At 44.7% G+C, this 16,439-nt stretch overlaps 1 protein-coding gene across 1 annotated transcript; it reads left to right on the top strand.

Annotated features, from left to right (window-relative positions):
- Window positions 1-9,508: 9,508 nt before the first annotated feature.
- klf11a (Kruppel like factor 11a) lies at window positions 9,509-15,864 on the top strand. Its single transcript, XM_071925215.2, has 4 exons — window positions 9,509-9,581; window positions 13,162-13,395; window positions 13,921-14,791; window positions 15,173-15,864. Exons 1-4 carry the CDS (start codon window positions 9,537-9,539, stop codon window positions 15,466-15,468), a joined length of 1,446 nt encoding a protein of 481 aa, XP_071781316.2. The 5' UTR covers window positions 9,509-9,536; the 3' UTR covers window positions 15,469-15,864.
- The last annotated feature ends 575 nt before the right edge of the window (window positions 15,865-16,439 follow it).

Here is a 16,439-nt window from a genome sequence, read left to right as displayed (position 1 = left end):
TAGTAGTAGTAGCAGTAGTAGTAGTAGTAGTAGTAGTAGTAGGCCTAGTAGTAGTAGTAGTAGTAGCAGCAGTAGCAGTAGTAGGCCTAGTAGTAGTAGCAGTAGCAGTAGTAGTAGTAGTAGTAGTAGCAGTAGTAGTAGGCCTAGTAGTAGTAGCAGTAGCAGTAGTAGTAGTAGTAGTAGGCCTAGTAGTAGTAGCAGTAGTAGTAGTAGTAGTAGTAGTAGGCCTAGTAGTAGTAGCAGTAGTAGTAGTAGTAGTAGTAGGCCTAGTAGTAGTAGCAGTAGTAGCAGCAGTAGCAGTAGTAGGCCTAGTAGTAGTAGCAGTAGCAGTAGTAGTAGTAGTAGTAGTAGTAGTAGTAGTAGTAGTAGGCCTAGTAGTAGTAGCAGTAGTAGTAGTAGTAGTAGTAGTAGGCCTAGTAGTAGTAGCAGTAGTAGTAGTAGTAGTAGTAATAGTAGGCCTAGTAGTAGTAGCAGCAGTAGCAGTAGTAGGCCTAGTAGTAGTAGCAGTAGCAGTAGTAGTAGTAGTAGTAGTAGTAGGCCTAGCAGTAGTAGTAGTATTAGTAGTATTAGTAGTAGTAGCAGTAGTAGGCCTAGTAGTAGTAGCAGTAGTAGTAGTAGTAGTAGTAGCAATAGTAGTAGTAGCAGTAGTAGGCCTAGTAGTAGTAGTAGTAGTAGTAGTAGTAGGCCTAGTAGTAGTAGTAGTATTAGTAGTATTAGTAGTAGTAGTAGTAGTAGTAGGCCTAGTAGTAGTAGCAGTAGCAGTAGTAGTAGTAGTAGTAGCAGTAGTAGGCCTAGTAGTAGTAGTAGTAGTAGTAGTAGTAGTAGTAGTAGCAGTAGTAGGCCTAGTAGTAGTAGCAGTAGTAGTAGTAGTAGTAGTAGTAGTACTTTTTGCTTAATGATCATTAACTGAAAGTGGTAATCCTTCAGTTCCTCATTGTTTTTCTTCAGTCTCCATCTTTGTCCCTCAGCCTCACTGTGGTGTTTCTGCTCTTCCCACAGATCACCTGTCAATCAAACAGTGTGGGCGGAGCTTGGATTTCCTGTTGATGCAGTTTGAGTTTCTGTTTTCTCTGTCTGTTCAGCCATGGTGGCTATCACTGCTCATGCTAACTACCCAGTTCTTCTTTTCTGTTTATTCCAAACAAACCGGAAACGTAAAACGCATCACTTCCTGTGCGGCAGAGGAAAGAGCGACCAGACACCGGCTGTTTAGAACAGACAGAGGAGAAGAATTATGAACTGATATAGGTTGGATCACTGCTGAGTTAGAGAGAGAGAGAGGAGCAGGACAGACAGAGGGAAATGTGACTTTAATGGAAATCAGGCATCTGACAGTCACACAGCTCATAGTGAATGCAGTGCAGAGTAAACTGAGCAGAAATCAGATGCATTTAATTATCTCATTTCCTCGTGGGATTCATTTCAGTTTCATCTGAAGAGAGAGCAGACCAGTTCAAGCTCTTTTATGTCAGTTTTCAGAAGTTTTATGTAGTTCAGTTCAAAGTCCAAGCATCACATAAATAATTTGTGTTTCACAGACGTCCGACAGCTCGAGTTCAGCATCCATCAGTGAGGATCAGAGTTTCTTCATGTTCCCGCTCCGTTTTCTCTTTTCATCTGCTGTGGAAAAGTTCCTGTGTTGAGTTTGGGGCGTTCACACAGTCCAGAGTGTTTCAGACCCGCCCGCTCCGCTCCGGACCCAGGGTGACCTACATTCCAGCGACCCCACCCATCATCCACCCCCCCACCCCCACCCACCCCCCCCACCCCACCCGCCTGGCTGCCCGCCCCTCTGTGAGGCGCGAAGAAGTGGCGCTAACTCCCCCCCTCCCCCCTCTGGTGTGGGTGAGTTCCTGATCTGTTTGCTTTTGGCCTCGCCGAGGGAAGTCACAGCTCTCACAGCCGCACCGCAGCCTCACCAGGTCAGCAAAACCAACGCCCCCAAAGCTCCACACCAGGGTCTGAATGAGCTTCATAAAAGTAACTTCTGAAATGTGGCAGATGTGTTTGGTCAAACTTTATTTGGAACCGTCCAATACTGAGAAAACAATTTACTATCAAGTGACTGTAAAAGTCAACTGAGTTTCAACTGATACAACAGTGTGAAAAGTAGTGTGTAGATATTTAGTGTCTGAGTTAGGGTTAGAAACCTTTTCAAGTCATCAAAGTACAAGTCAAAGTCAAGTCCCAAGTCACCAGAACCCAAGTCAAGTCAAGTCTCAAGTCTTCTCTTCATGCATCAAGTCCCAAGTCTAAATGTAGATTACCACGTCAAGTCCAAGTCAAGTCCAAGTCATTAATGTCAAGTCTCAAGTCTAAATGTAGAACAGCAAGTCAAGTCAGAACAAATCAAGAGTCCAGTATCAATTTAATATCTTAAAGAAAACTAAATATCTAGGACTTTTCAATGCAATATGGTTTTAATAGGATAAAAACTTGGTAAGAGCATCATGAGTTTGATTTCTATAATCAGTTTCAACTTCAATAAATTCAATCATTCCATACAAATTCAGAAAACAGAATTTAAATTCAGTCGTCCGCTGGAACAAATCTCATCACTTCCAATCTAAGTCATTTACACAAACACAAGATCTCAAGTCAAGACTTTAGAAACCTTTTCAAGTCATCAAAGTACAAGTCAGAGTCAAGTCCCAAGTCACCAGAACCCAAGTCAAGTCAAGTCTCAAGTCTTCTCTTCATGCATCAAGTCAAGTCTCAAGCAAATCAAACTGTGACTCGAGTCCAGGTCATGTGACTCGAGTCCCCACGTCTGTGTCATTGTATTAACTTCCAGTGAGGGAAATAACAGTGAAATCAATCTATTGGTTCTTGTTCTGGGGACTGAAGGGAACTCTGTCAGGACCTCTGCAGGTCCCCGGACCTCGCTTTGGGAACCAGTGTTACACTACCTGCACTGGTTTTAAAACAGAAAGCAGTTCATGTCGCTCACATGTTGAGACGACACCAGTGCAGAGAGTGTGTGTGTGTGAGTGTGTGTGTGTTATAGGGGGTGAGGGGGGCAGGTTTCTTGGAAGGCCTGAAGGAGGAACGACCTTTGACCCTTTGGTAATGTGCACTGCTGCTGCCACGATGGGTCAAGAGCTCAGACACACACCCCTCACACACACACTCCATACAGCTACACACACACACACACACACACACACACACACACACTCCACAGCCCCCTCCCCCAGCAGCAGCAGGCAGAGGATTTATTTCTGCTTTCAGTCGTTATTTACATTGCAGTGATTTAACTGACGCTCTGATCCAGAGAGACTGACCATGAGCAGCAGAACCACCTGTAAAACACACACACACACACACACACACACACAAACCTTAAAACACACACACACACACACACACACACACACACACACACACACACAAACCGTAAAACACACACACACACACAGATCTACACCACAGTTCTTGGTTCAAAAAGTTGAGCAACTTGTCAGTTTAGTTTCCAAGTAACAGTTGATTTGTTTGATACTGGATTACCTTCTATTCTATTCTATTCTTTCTTTTTCTTTTCAATAAACTTTTTTTTTCATTCCTGCAGGGAAATTGTTGGATGTTGGATTGCCTCGCATTCTCTATTCCATTCTATTCTATTCTATTCTATTCCATTTCTATTCTGTTCTATTCTATTTCTATTTTATTCCTTTCTTTTCTATCTAGGGATCCATATGGAGTCACGTTTTTTTCACGTTCTATTCTATTCTATTCTATCCTACTCTGCACTGTGCTACACTGGGACACATATTTTCTTTTCTTTTCTAATCAGGGACTCATACAGACCCAATTTCCCTTTGCGGATCAATACAGTTCCATCTATTCAATTTAGATCAATTCTACTGTATTCTATTGTGTTCTATTGTGTTCAGAGCATTTTAGCAGACTCTCCTCCCTGCTGCTCTCTTGTCATAATAATAATCAAATACATTCGAACAGCTTTACAGCAGAAACAGCTGATAGCAGCACAGTCTGATTCCTCGAAAACCCAGCAGGCTTCACTCCGCTCCGCCGTTTCCATGACAACGGACAGCCAATTAGCACCTCAGATAGTCATGTGTCAGAGTAATTGAGGGATGCCGGTCCTCCACCCCCCCCCCCCCCCCCACCCCCACCCCCAACCCCCTTCCTTGGACAAAGACCACATCAGGAGCTAGAAATAAAACATCCAATATAGCGCCAATACCAGGTTAAGAAATGTGAAAATGAAATGACTGAAAATCATCAGTCTTTGTTTTTAATGTTGTCTTCTGTGTTTATTTTATATTATTTCAGTCGTTCTTTTGTCTCAGAAAAGACTTGATCTCCTGTGTTTGTCTCTGTGTTATTAAGATGTAAACATTTATTATTAAGCTTTACAGCAACCACAAAGCAATATTTGAGTTTCATTCCAAAAATATTCATTTTGGAAAAAATCCTTAAATTCATCAGTCTTCATTTAAATAAAACAGATGCTTTCATATCATCTTGTAAGCAAAGGTGTTAAGACTCCTGACAGCAGAAACCCATCCTCTGCTTTACTTTCATGCAGGCGATCATTTTGTTAAAGAAGGCGTCAGTTTTTTTTCTCATTTTTGAATAAAACTCTTCATTTCTCCCACAGACGGCTCAGATCAAACTGAGCTGCTGATTCCTTTAATCACACGTCAGAAAAATGAACAGAAAAACACCGAAAAGACGAATTACTGAAGTGTGTGAAATAAAACCCTTTGTCTTGTTTTACCTGCACAGGGGGAAATAAGCATGAGCTATTTTTATATTCTGCTCAGGAGTGTTCAACAGAAACAAACTGTGAAATGAATGAATGAATAAATGAATGAATGAATGAATGAATGAATGAATGAATGAAAATCGAGCTAACTCAGAAGATTGGTTGATTAATCGAACAAAAGATGTAATTCTTCTTTACAAAGATATTTGTAAGGGATCTTAATAAACAGCTTATCCCAAATAACCATAACAACATGAATCAATGAATGAATAAAGATCAAGACAATTAATAAAAGATTTTTCAATTAATCAAACATAATTTAATGTATTTTTAAAGGGATATTTGTAAAGATAAGAACAAGCATCCCAAATTAAACTTAAGCAGGATAATAACATGAATGAATGAATGAATGAATGAAATTGAGCCAGTTCATAGAAGATCTTTTTTATCAATCGAACAAAATATTTAATTAAACTACAGGGATATTTGATGAAGACAAACAGTTTTGACGCTTAACCATAACATGAACGAATGAATGAATAAAGATCAAGCCAATTAATAAAAGATTTGTCAATTATTTTGATTTATTTTACATTTGTGAGTATGATATGAACAAATTAAAATTAAGCAGGATAACAACATGAATGATTGAATGAATGAATGAATGAAAATCGAACCAGATTTTTTTTATCAATCGAACAAAAGATTTAATTCATCTTTACAGAGATATTTGTAAGGGATTTTAAGGTGAATGCAAACAGTTTATCCCAAATAAGGCTTAACGATAACATGAATGAATGAATGAATGAATGAATGAATGAATGAATGAATGAAGCTGAGCTAGTTCATAGATGATTTTCTTATCGAATTGAATCGAACAAAAGATTTAATTAATCTCATTATCACGGGAAATGAACTTATGGAAAAACAGCGTAAATAACATGTATGAATAAATGTCCTCAATGGGCTTCCGTAGCATCTCATTATGCTGTTTTATATCAAGGAATCTGTAAAGAAGGAAGTCAGATTCGTCAAGAGTCAGAGAAACTCTCAAATTTGTATTGTAACAGGTAACATTAAATAAACATTCCTGCTTATATTTATGCTCCCGCTATAGTTGGTGCAAGTTCAGAGCGCTAATGCTAATTAGCAAACAGTAGGCTAACTATGCGATTAGCAAAAACATTTAAAGTTACCTGACAGAATAACTAACCTTCACAGCAGCGACTAAAGGCCCAAAAAAATAAGTTGAAGAGTTGATTATCAATCAGAATTTACTATGAAAACAGACAGAACGTTAGCTAGTAAACCAAAGAACAAACTGATGCACTTTGAGTTTCTCTTCTCTCCGTCTGTTCAGTCATCGCTGCTCATGCTAACTACCCAGTTCTTCTTCTTCTGTTGATTCCAAACATACCGGAAACGTAAAACCAGTGAGAGGAAAATGTCACAGATTATTACTTTATGGTAGGAGTTTTCATATTAATCAATGACAGCAAAACAATGAATGAACTAGAAGGGCACACGCCAAGGTTCGTGCTGTTATTGCTTGTTCGTGAGTCGGATCCGGATCCGCTCCAAAATGTAACGGGTTCTTCCTCGGCCCATGCTACACCCTTCTACCAAGTTTCATGAAAATCGGGCCAGTAGTTTTTCCGTAATCCTGCTAACAGACAAACGGCACCGAAAACATAACCTCCTTGGCGGAGGTAACGAATGAATGAAATTCAAGTAATGTCACAGAGAATTAGTTTACCTTTAATAACACAAAGGGAGGAGCAGGAGATTTAGCCTTTTTGGAGACAGAATAGTGTCCAGAATCATGTAAAATAAGACACAAAGAAGCCGGCTAACAACATGTTTTTTCTCCAAACTGCAGCGACGCCCGTCCCGTGCAGCCGGGCCGGCGTGCGGCAGGTAGAGCCGAGCTGACCTCATCCTGCTCACAGCTGCCGAGCGTCTGGGACTGTTTTCTGCCTGGAAACCGTTTTTATGGAGGAGTGTGTGAGTGAGTGAGAGAGAGAGAGAGAGAGAGAGAGAGAGAGAGAGAGTATGTGTGAGTGTGTTTTTCCTTTTTTTTTATTTCACAACCCCATTGAACTTGAAAATGAAAATGAACTCACTTCACCCCGCCGCTGCCAGATCCTGCTTTTGTCCCACTTTCTCTCTGCAGTACGGACCTGAACTGTACGTATGTATGGAACATTTTCTGGTGAATAATGAATCTGTTTTCTGGCCGTGCGTCGACTCGGGGCTGCGCGTGCGTGCCAGGCTGCTCACGCCAAAAAGGTATTTTAAGGTAAAGAAGGGGATAGAGATGTGTTTGTGTGTGTGTGTGTGTGTGTATGGGGAGGGGGGGGGGGGGAGGGGGGGAAGCAGGGTGCAGGCTGGGTAAGGCACAGAAACACGGATGCTGTCGTTTCACGTGCAGCCCGTTCATACGAGCGACCGGGGAAAACGTGGGGAATGAAGCAGCTCTTTGTCTGCCTCTATCTCAGACAGGATGACGTATCCCCCCCCCCCCCCCCCCCCCCCCCCCTCCTCCTCCTCCACCCCCACCCCCCTCCTCCAACATCCAGGGATCCTCCAGAAAAGATCCTCCTTCCTGTTTGCACAAGTTGAGTTGATTCTCTGGGATCCACCGGATTCAACCTCCAGCCTCCTTTAAAGGGTTAACGCACAGGCACAACAAAGAAGAAGAGGAGCGTGTGTGTGTGTGTGTGTGTGTGTGTGTGTGTGTGTGTGTGTGTGTGTGTGTGTGTGTCCCTCCTCCTCCTGGCCCCGCCCTGGAATTCTTTATAGGAGAGGCTGTTTACAACCTCGACGCTCACACATAGGAGTCCCCGGGTTCATCGGCTGGGTGGGGGGGGTGGGGGGGGGCGAGGGGGAGGGGGAGGGGGGGGGAGGGGGGGAGGGGGGCGGTTGGACCCGGTCACAAGAGACTGGAGAGGAAAATGGTACAGGAAGAAGACAATAAGAAAATATGTTAGGCCTCTGAGCTGAAATCTGCTCCTTCTTTGTTTGTTTCTTTGTTTCTCTTTTTCCTTTCTTTCTTTCTTTCTTTTTTCTTTCTTTCTCTCTTTCTTCCTTTCTTCTTGAATTTGAATACACATGTCATACGTGCACGTGAAGAAAAAAAAATTGCAAAGAATTGCATCAAACAAACAAAAAATCCTGGACTTTCCTCCGGTTTTTTTTTCATTTCCACTGTAACATCATTTACTTACAGCAGCATCACTCATTCTTTGATTTCTTTTTACATTTTCGCCTTATAGCCAGAAATGACAGGTATGATTTTTTGTTTTTTTTATTTTTTAGGAGTGGTGTTATTGTACAGAGAGCTGCATGAATCTGTTCCTGTCTGCTTTTACAGCCTTGAGAAAGAGAAATGACACTGAATTTGAAATGAAGCAAAGGGAAACTGTTGACTGCAGTAATGTCACCTGTGTAGAAATGTTTAAATTCAGGCTGATCTAGTGGAAGTTAGTTACAGGCTGTATGCAGACTGTAGGTGTAATAAAAACAGTGTCAGTCATTTATTCTCAGCAGTCCGTATCGTCCACAGCAGCCAGTCTGCTGGCTGCAGACGGCCGAGTGTTTCAGGGACACGAGTCGCTGTAAAAATAAAGAGCGTTCACTCCGGCAGGCTGATCAGACGCTCGCTGCTTAGAATCTGCACTGGAATAAACCCTGTCCTCAACCCAACTGCATTACACTTCTTTGTGCCTCCACCCACACACACACACACACACACACACACACACACACACACACACAACCCTGTTTACATTCTCTCCCACCCAGAGTGCAACAGTAGAATCAGCTCACATAGCTAGATCATGTAAGGGAGAGGTTCCAGGAAAAATAAAATAAGAGCTAACCAAATATAACAAATCACTTCAATATTCCAGTAATATTCCTATAGAGACTTGTGTACTTGGGTATTTAATAGTGAGCTTATAGTGACTTTATTGTAGTATATTATATTTATTTTATCCTACAGTAATATTCCAGTAATATTCCTATAATATAGAATATATATTACTGTATATCCTACTATATAGTCTAATTCTAATAGCCTACTATACATCCCTAATATTAATAATATAATACTATATACTATACTATAGCTACTATACTATACTATGTTATACTATACCGTACCATACCATACTATACTATACCATACCATACTATACTATAATAGCCTACTAATACTATACATCCCTATGTATATAATAGGAATGTATAGTATTGCTTTAAAATGATTATTATAGTTGTATTACTTATTTGTATTATTATTATTTCATTTATTTTTTATATTTATTATTATTTTTTCTGCAGTTCTACACATGCATTCCGTGCGCGCTCTCAGGAACGCCATTCCCTCCTACCACGCGCGTGCACGCCGTGTCGCGGTCCCGCCTGCCTGCTCGCCGTCTTCAACCTTTCCCCCAGTTCATGCGCGCCGCCGGGTTCACCGGGTTTACTCTGACACCGCTGACTCCCCGGCCACGCCCCCCGACAGCCACGCACCCCGGCTCGGCCAATCGCGGCGCGGCCACGTACTGATCACGCAGCGCCTCGGCTCCGATTGGCCGCGGTCCGCTACACCTTTGCCTGTGATTGGCTGCGTGTTACCACCCGCCAGACTGCTCTGAATTTTGTTTCTGTGTTTTTTTTTTTTTGGCTCCGCTCAGCTGAAGCCAGTCTGCTGGCAGAGGCTCAGGCTTATTATTGACTGCTCGCGCTGCTACTGTCTCTACTGTCTTTATTTTCTTTATTTTAACGGCTACTCTTCCTTATGCTCACTTTTCCCGCGCAGACGCTACCGGAGCGGTGTTGTCAGGTAAGTGGATTAAACGGTTTACCGGCTGCCCGCTTCATATCGAAGTTATTAATGTTGTTATAACTGTGCTGTTTATCCGCATAACCACAACAATACGCACCAGTCAAGTCGCCGCTGAACCCTCGTGTGTCGGGTCGTTAGTCCTGTTTTCCACCGCTGTCAGCTCCATCAGACAGCAGTGGGTGTTACGGTGCTTTTTGTCAGTGTGTTCTGGTTTATTTGAGGTCAGACTGAACAGTGGGAGCATCCACTGTGTTGCTGTGGATTCACAACAGTTGCATCACTGCAGTGCATCGCTCTGTTATAAAGTTTACTGTTATTATTGGCCAGTTTGTCACTAATAGAGAATATCTCCTTTGTTTGGAGTCCATGGAGCCACTGCTGGGTGCCAGTTTTATTTATTTTATTGTCTGGGAGTGATAACAGTCTGGTTTATTGGATTTATAATTAGATTAAGATTTCATTTATTTATTAGCCTTTTACAGGAATTTGCATTGAGTCAGACATTTAACAAAGATACCATTTAAGACATCAAAGAACATACAACATACAAGAATATTCATCTTTTTTTTTTATTGATGGAGAAAGCTGCAAGGCAATTTTGCATGTGTGGATTTTTAATTCAGTTGGATATGATTTATGAATATAATGTTTTGGTGCCAGTAAACAGGTGTATTATAAAGTATTTTTTTCCCTGGATGTCAATTTTTGGGGGGATTTTTCAGTATTTTTTGTTTCCCTGGGTGACACACACTCCCATTAATATCTTTTTTTTTTTGTGTATTTTTTATTTCCGACCCCTGCATTGTTTCTTATTTCTGCTGTAATCCCATTCTGTGTTCCTGTGTGATGTGTGATCCTGTGCCTGGGAAATCACACAGCCTGTGTTGACAGACTGTGTGTGTGTGTGTGTGTGTGTGTGTGTGTGTTGGGAGTACAGTTGCAACAGATTGACTTTGTTTTCTCCAACTACTTCCTGGTGGGAGCTTCCTCTCTCTCTCTCTCTCTCTCTCTCTTGCACCAGTCTGTGCATGTTAATGTGGGTGGAGGTGGGGGGTGGGGGGGTAGAGAGGTGGGTGGGTGGGGGGGGGGTTTGGTGTATCTGGCACGCCACCCTCCACCGTCTATTCTGGGCGAAGAAGGGGAGGTTCCCCCCGTCTGGAGTCCGGCGCTGAGCGAGACGCTGGGTGGACCGGACTGATGGCTGTGTGCTGCAGTGGGGCCCCTCTCTCTCTCTCTCTCTCTCTCTCTGTCTCTGTCTCTCGCCCTCCCTCGCCCCCCCCCCCTCCCCCCGCCCCTCCTGTACGTGCAGCTGAGCATTCGCCAGATGCCAGCCAACTTATAGCAGTTGCACCCAGAAAGCCCTTTGTTCCCCTTTAACCTCCCACCTACATTTTGATTTATTGTAATTTTCACCTCAGCCTGCCTTCGGTTGACGATTACACCCAGACTCCTGGCCCAGTTTGTTGTCTCACAGAGGTGTAGTTGTAGCTCAGGAGACGGGGGGGTTTACCACCGAAGAAGAAGTGGGAAAACAGTGACATCATCACGTCGTTCCCAGTGGTAGCAGGTCTTTATGTTCCTTGTGTTCGCTCTACCTGCACACCGCTGCCTCCCGCCAGGCTCCGGCCAATTAGCCCTGTGATGTCACAGCAGGTCGTTAACGTCAAGCTGGAGTAAAGATGGCCGGATGTCAGCGGGGTCGGCGCCCGGCGCTCCCTCAGCTCTCTGTCAGACCGAACAGGTCTTCAGGATGTAAAATAACATGAATCTGCAGTACAGAGCAGCAGGGGCTTGTGGGGGTTTTCAGCAGGTACAGTCTGTTCCCTGGAACTCAGTTTGAAACGCGCCGGTTCACGTCAGGTGACTGGGACTCTGGGTAACTGTGGGTTACCATGGCAACATAGTTAAAGTCACAATGAAATGAAAAAATGATTTGTTCGCCTTGTTAGCTGATTCTCCATATCATATAACACACACAACAACATTCAACATATAACAACAGTGGCAGCGCTCTCCAGTCACTTTAGTTACTATACTTTAGTTAATTTGTTTTTAATCAAACATGTTTATTACTTATTTACTGTATATTTATACTAGCTGCATTTACGGAATGCTGCTGAATGGAATTTCATTGTACTTGTTACAATGAATGAAATTGTGACAATAAAGAATCTAATCTAATCTAACCTGTTTACCAATAATTGCCCCCCAAAAATATTATTATTATTACATTTATTTTTTTCAATTTTCCAAATCCCATTACTTTTACTTCCTGGAAAACGGTGTATTCTTATTGGTTACCTCATGCCGTACCAGGTGAAAAATTCCAACCAATAAAAGCATCACAGATTTTTCAGATTCCTTTGCTCCTCCCATCATATAAAACCTGCAACTTCACAACTTTCAAAGTGTCAACATCGTACCTGTTCCTCTTCCTCAGACCCCGCCCCCTCTTCCTCAGACCCCGCCCCCTCTTCCCCGCTATGTCCCGCCCTTCGTCCTGTTCAACCACATTACTGAAGCAAAATGCTGTTTCCTCGTGACTTTAAAGTTGGATAGCAGTGTTTTTTTAAGTTTGTGCCAGTCGTCTAAGTTGCCCTAGCTAGGTTGTATTTAAAAAACAACGAAAAATGTGTAAATGTTAAAAATGACTGGAAGAAATGTAAACTAGATGAAGACAGTAAACGGCCGGTATTCTCCTTTAAAGACCCCATGAAATGAACTCCTATTACTTTATCTTCCTGGAAAACAGTGTTTCTCTAATGGTGACCTCATGCTGCAGGAGGCGGAAATAAAAACTGCAAACAATAAAACATCACAGATTTTTGAACAGTCCCGCCCCTCCATCCATCCCATCCAATCAAACTGCCTTTCTCTCCCTGACTGATCTCCCATTGGTTTACACTTTTGAACGATTCCTCCCTGCATTAAGCCAACAGGAAATACATCACATTACTTTGAGTTGATAGAAAGGCTTTGATTTCTTCCTTTCCCTCGTACCATTTGGCATCCTCCAGTAGATACTGTACATGAACTCAAACTTGCCAGGATGGATGCAAAATGGCTCCTTAAAACAGCTGCAGATGGGATCAGTAACACAGAGTGACATCACAGTGTGTGACCTCTGACCTTTACTCTCTACAGGATGATTGCTGATTTGTCATAAGGGTTCGCTCTTATTTTAATTTCTTTTCAGCTGCACTTCTTTCTTACATCAGTGGTTCTCAACCTGGGGGTAACAACCCACCAGGGGGTCACGAGATCATTTTTGGGGGTCGCGAGTTGATTTGTGGGATAGGAAAAAAATATATTTCTTCAATACAAATTTATTGTTTATTTTTTCAGATTTTTCACAAATTTTGGCTTTTTTCTTGAGACTCTCTGCCTCCTCTGATAATGAATCAAACCTGAAAAGGGAAAATAATTGTTCACCACTAGGAGGCATTGCTTGGTTTTAAGGGTCAGGAGCCAAAAAGGTTGAGAACCGCTGTCTTACATTTCATTATAAAGGCACTATGGCTCTGACCTTTGACCTCTGCCCTGTGATGCTGACGTGTCTCTGTCCCGTCCTCCTCAGGCGCAGCTGATGGACGGCCGTGTGTCGGCCGCGGAGCGGAGCCGGCCGGAGCAGAAGCCGTCGGTGGAGTACCACGACCTGGAGGCCGCCGAGGCGCTCGTCAGCATGAGCTTCTGGGGTCAGAGGTCGCACAAGCCGCGCCCGCTGACCCCCACCTCCGACTCCTGCGACTCCATCCAGCTCCACCCAGAGGCTGCTGACGCCCCCAAGGACCTGATCGCTCTCTCCTCACTGGTAAGGAGATTAAAACAAGTTACAATAAATAAAAATGGAAGAAATTAGAAGTTACTAGCACTAAAAACCCTCTGAAGTGTGACTGTCATCTTTTAAATCACTTGTTAAAACATCATTTTTTACTTTTATGTAATGTCTTTCATTCGTTTATTTTTTGCTTTTATAATTTGTTTACCCTCTTGTTTTTACTTGTTTTAATTCATTTTATGAGCTTGATGTTTGATTTTATTTGATAGTTAAAGCACTTTGTAAACTCATTTTGCAAAGTGTGCTATACACAAAGATTATTATTAGTAGTAGTAGGAGGAGGAGGAGTAGCAGCAGCAATAATAACAGTAATAATATTAAGAGTTAATGCATTGTTATTCATTTATTGAATCGGGTCGTTGCAGCAGCAGATAGTAACAGGATACAGCAAAGAAAAATTGAATATAATTAAGAGAAAATGTGTGTACTAATGAAACAAATTAATTCAAAATTCAGAAAGTGTGTTATCATTATGATGTGATGTGTCGTCTCCCTCAGTGCATGACTCCGCCTCACAGTCCGAGCTTCGCCGAGGCTTCCACCGCCACCGCTGTCCTGAGCGCCACGTCGGCTCTGTGCAGCCCCGCCCCCCGGCCCGTGTTACCGCGGCCCCGGCTGTGTGTCGGCCTCGCCCGCCCCGCCGCCGCCTCGGACGGCTCGGCCCTGCAGCCTCAGAGCGAGTCGTCCTGCAGAGCGATGGTCACCAGCGTCATCCGCCACACCGCCGACAGCCGCGCCGCTCCCCCTCCTGCCGCCGCCTCCCGGCCCGCCGAACCCTCCGCTCCGCCCGACCTCGCCTCCGGGCAGGAAGCTCTTCCCATGGAGACGCAGCCGGAGGAGAAGGGAGCGTCTCCTTCACCTCCCAGCAGCCCCTCCTCTCCTCCTTCCATAGCGTCTCCCTCTCACTCCTCCCTGCCGTCTTCCTCCTCCTCCTCTCCGATCCCCGGCTCTCCGGTCCTGTGCCAGGTTTTCCCGGTGAGCGCCCGGACGGGGATGATCTCCGCCTTCGTCCAGGCTCCGGTGCAGGTGGCGGCGGCGGGCGGGCCCAAGCCCATCCTGCCGCACTCGCCCTCCGGTTTCTCCCAGCCGCTGCTGGTGGGCTCGGCGGTGCCGCAGGGGACGGTGATGTTCGTGGTGCCGCAGCCCGCCGTGTCGCAGGCGGCTCCCGGCCCGCAGACCGTCATGACCCTGGGCAGCACCAAGCTCCTCCCCCTGGCCCCGGCGCCGGTTTACATGCCGTCGGGAGCGAGCGGCGGCGCCTCGCAGGCCGACTTCTCCCGCCGGCGGAATTACGTTTGCAACTTCCCCGGCTGCAAGAAGACGTACTTCAAGAGTTCCCACCTGAAGGCTCACCTCCGAACTCACACAGGTGGGACACGGGTTCACATGAAACACTCTGTATGCTTTCCTCTATATGTTCCCCTGTCACGTTCCAGGCTCACAACAATATGAGCCATCTATTGTCAGGGTGCTGTGACCTCTGACCCTTCACCTCCTTACTGTTGGTTACTAACTAACTTGTAATGTTGATGATGCAGGAAGTGAAGCTCATTCTACTGTTGAACTCACTGGAAATCTCTCTGGAAAAGAAAACCAGATAAACTGCCAGATATCATGGCACTGGATGAGGAAGATGACAAAAAATCAGCTGAACGCCTAAAATGTGATAATTATGTGATAATGTGAGGTGTGTCTTGCTCTGTGGTTTCAGCCTGTACTCTAACAATGTCTGTTCTTTCTTCTTCTGCAGGTGAAAAGCCGTTCAGCTGCCACTGGGAAGGCTGCGACAAAAAGTTTGCCCGTTCCGACGAGCTGTCCCGCCACCGCCGGACGCACACCGGCGAGAAGAAGTTCGTCTGCAACGTGTGCGACCGGCGCTTCATGCGCAGCGACCACCTGACCAAACACGCCCGGCGGCACATGACCACCAAGCGGGCGTCGACGTGGCCCGCCGAAACCCGAGACCTCAACAAGATGGCCCTGCCCAAGGGCCAGAACCGAGGCTCCGCGCTTCCCGTCGGCGTTCTGCTTCCCGCCGCCAACTGAAACGCTCAGTCAGCAGCCCGCAGGGCGACTCAGGACCGGGGGGGGGAACGGCCGCCGGCCGCCGGCCCGGGCGCTGGGTGGGCCGGACCGGCCGGCTCCGTTAGTCGCCTCCACCAGCAGGTAACCGGTCTTCAGCTGGAGGCTCTTTTCTACTCTACAAATCAGATTCGGCTGGTGAAACGGTGAAAGCGGCCGGTGCTCTTGGGATCCGTCAGCCGCCGGCTACGTTTACATGAAAATAACTTTCTTATTCCAGTATCCGGGTCCCAGTTTGACATGTAAACATCAGAACCGGGTCAGAATGACCTGTGAGCTCATACTCTGATCATCAGAAACCTGGTTCAGATGCCTGGCTTCCTCCCATGTTAAACATCTTACAGTGACATGGAAACATCTTACTGCTTTCACTTTTATTTTATTTTTATATGTCAATGAGAAACATTACAGAAACAGACCTTCCTATCATTATTACTACTGGGATCATCATTTGTATCCCTGATAATCCATGAGATTCTTACTTTTCTTGATTTTGGCGACACCTTTGGCGATCAGCGCTCGGTGTTTTGCTCTCGGCGTCGGCACTGACCAGCAGTACAGACGCTCAGCACAGACCGCAGCTTCTCATATTTCTTCCACCTTCTGTTTACTCCAAACAAACCGGAAACGAAAGCCGCATCACTTCCTGTGCGGCAGAGGATTTTTCCCAGGAAAGAGCGACCAGACTCCGGCTGTTCAGAACACACAGAGGAGAAGATTCATGAACTGGATATAGGTTGAATCACAGCAATCAGACAGAAAGGAGCAGAACAGACATTTATTTATATGAAGAAGTTGCATATTGTTAGTTTAACTGGTTTATTCAGCAGTAGGGAGACAGTCAGGGAGTCGCACATTAACCTGGTTAAGACCTTTAAAGGAGAATGGTAAATAGCCGGGTTCAGCGGCGTTCACATGGGACATTTGACACCAGA

This window comes from Centroberyx gerrardi, chromosome 18 (assembly GCF_048128805.1).
Source record: "Centroberyx gerrardi isolate f3 chromosome 18, fCenGer3.hap1.cur.20231027, whole genome shotgun sequence".
Taxonomy (NCBI): domain Eukaryota; kingdom Metazoa; phylum Chordata; class Actinopteri; order Beryciformes; family Berycidae; genus Centroberyx; species Centroberyx gerrardi.
The sequence above is the reverse complement of the archived record's forward strand: the minus strand, read 5'-3'. Positions and strand labels throughout refer to the sequence as shown.

Bases quoted from the DNA above. Each gene is read 5' to 3' on its own strand.
- klf11a (XM_071925215.2), top strand. From the start codon at position 9,537: ATGCTCACTTTTCCCGCGCAGACGCTACCGGAGCGGTGTTGTCAG. The intron at 9,582-13,161 runs GTAAGTGGATTA...CGTCCTCCTCAG, and splicing joins TACCGGAGCGGTGTTGTCAG to GCGCAGCTGATGGACGGCCG. The intron at 14,792-15,172 runs GTGGGACACGGG...CTTCTTCTGCAG, and splicing joins TCACCTCCGAACTCACACAG to GTGAAAAGCCGTTCAGCTGC.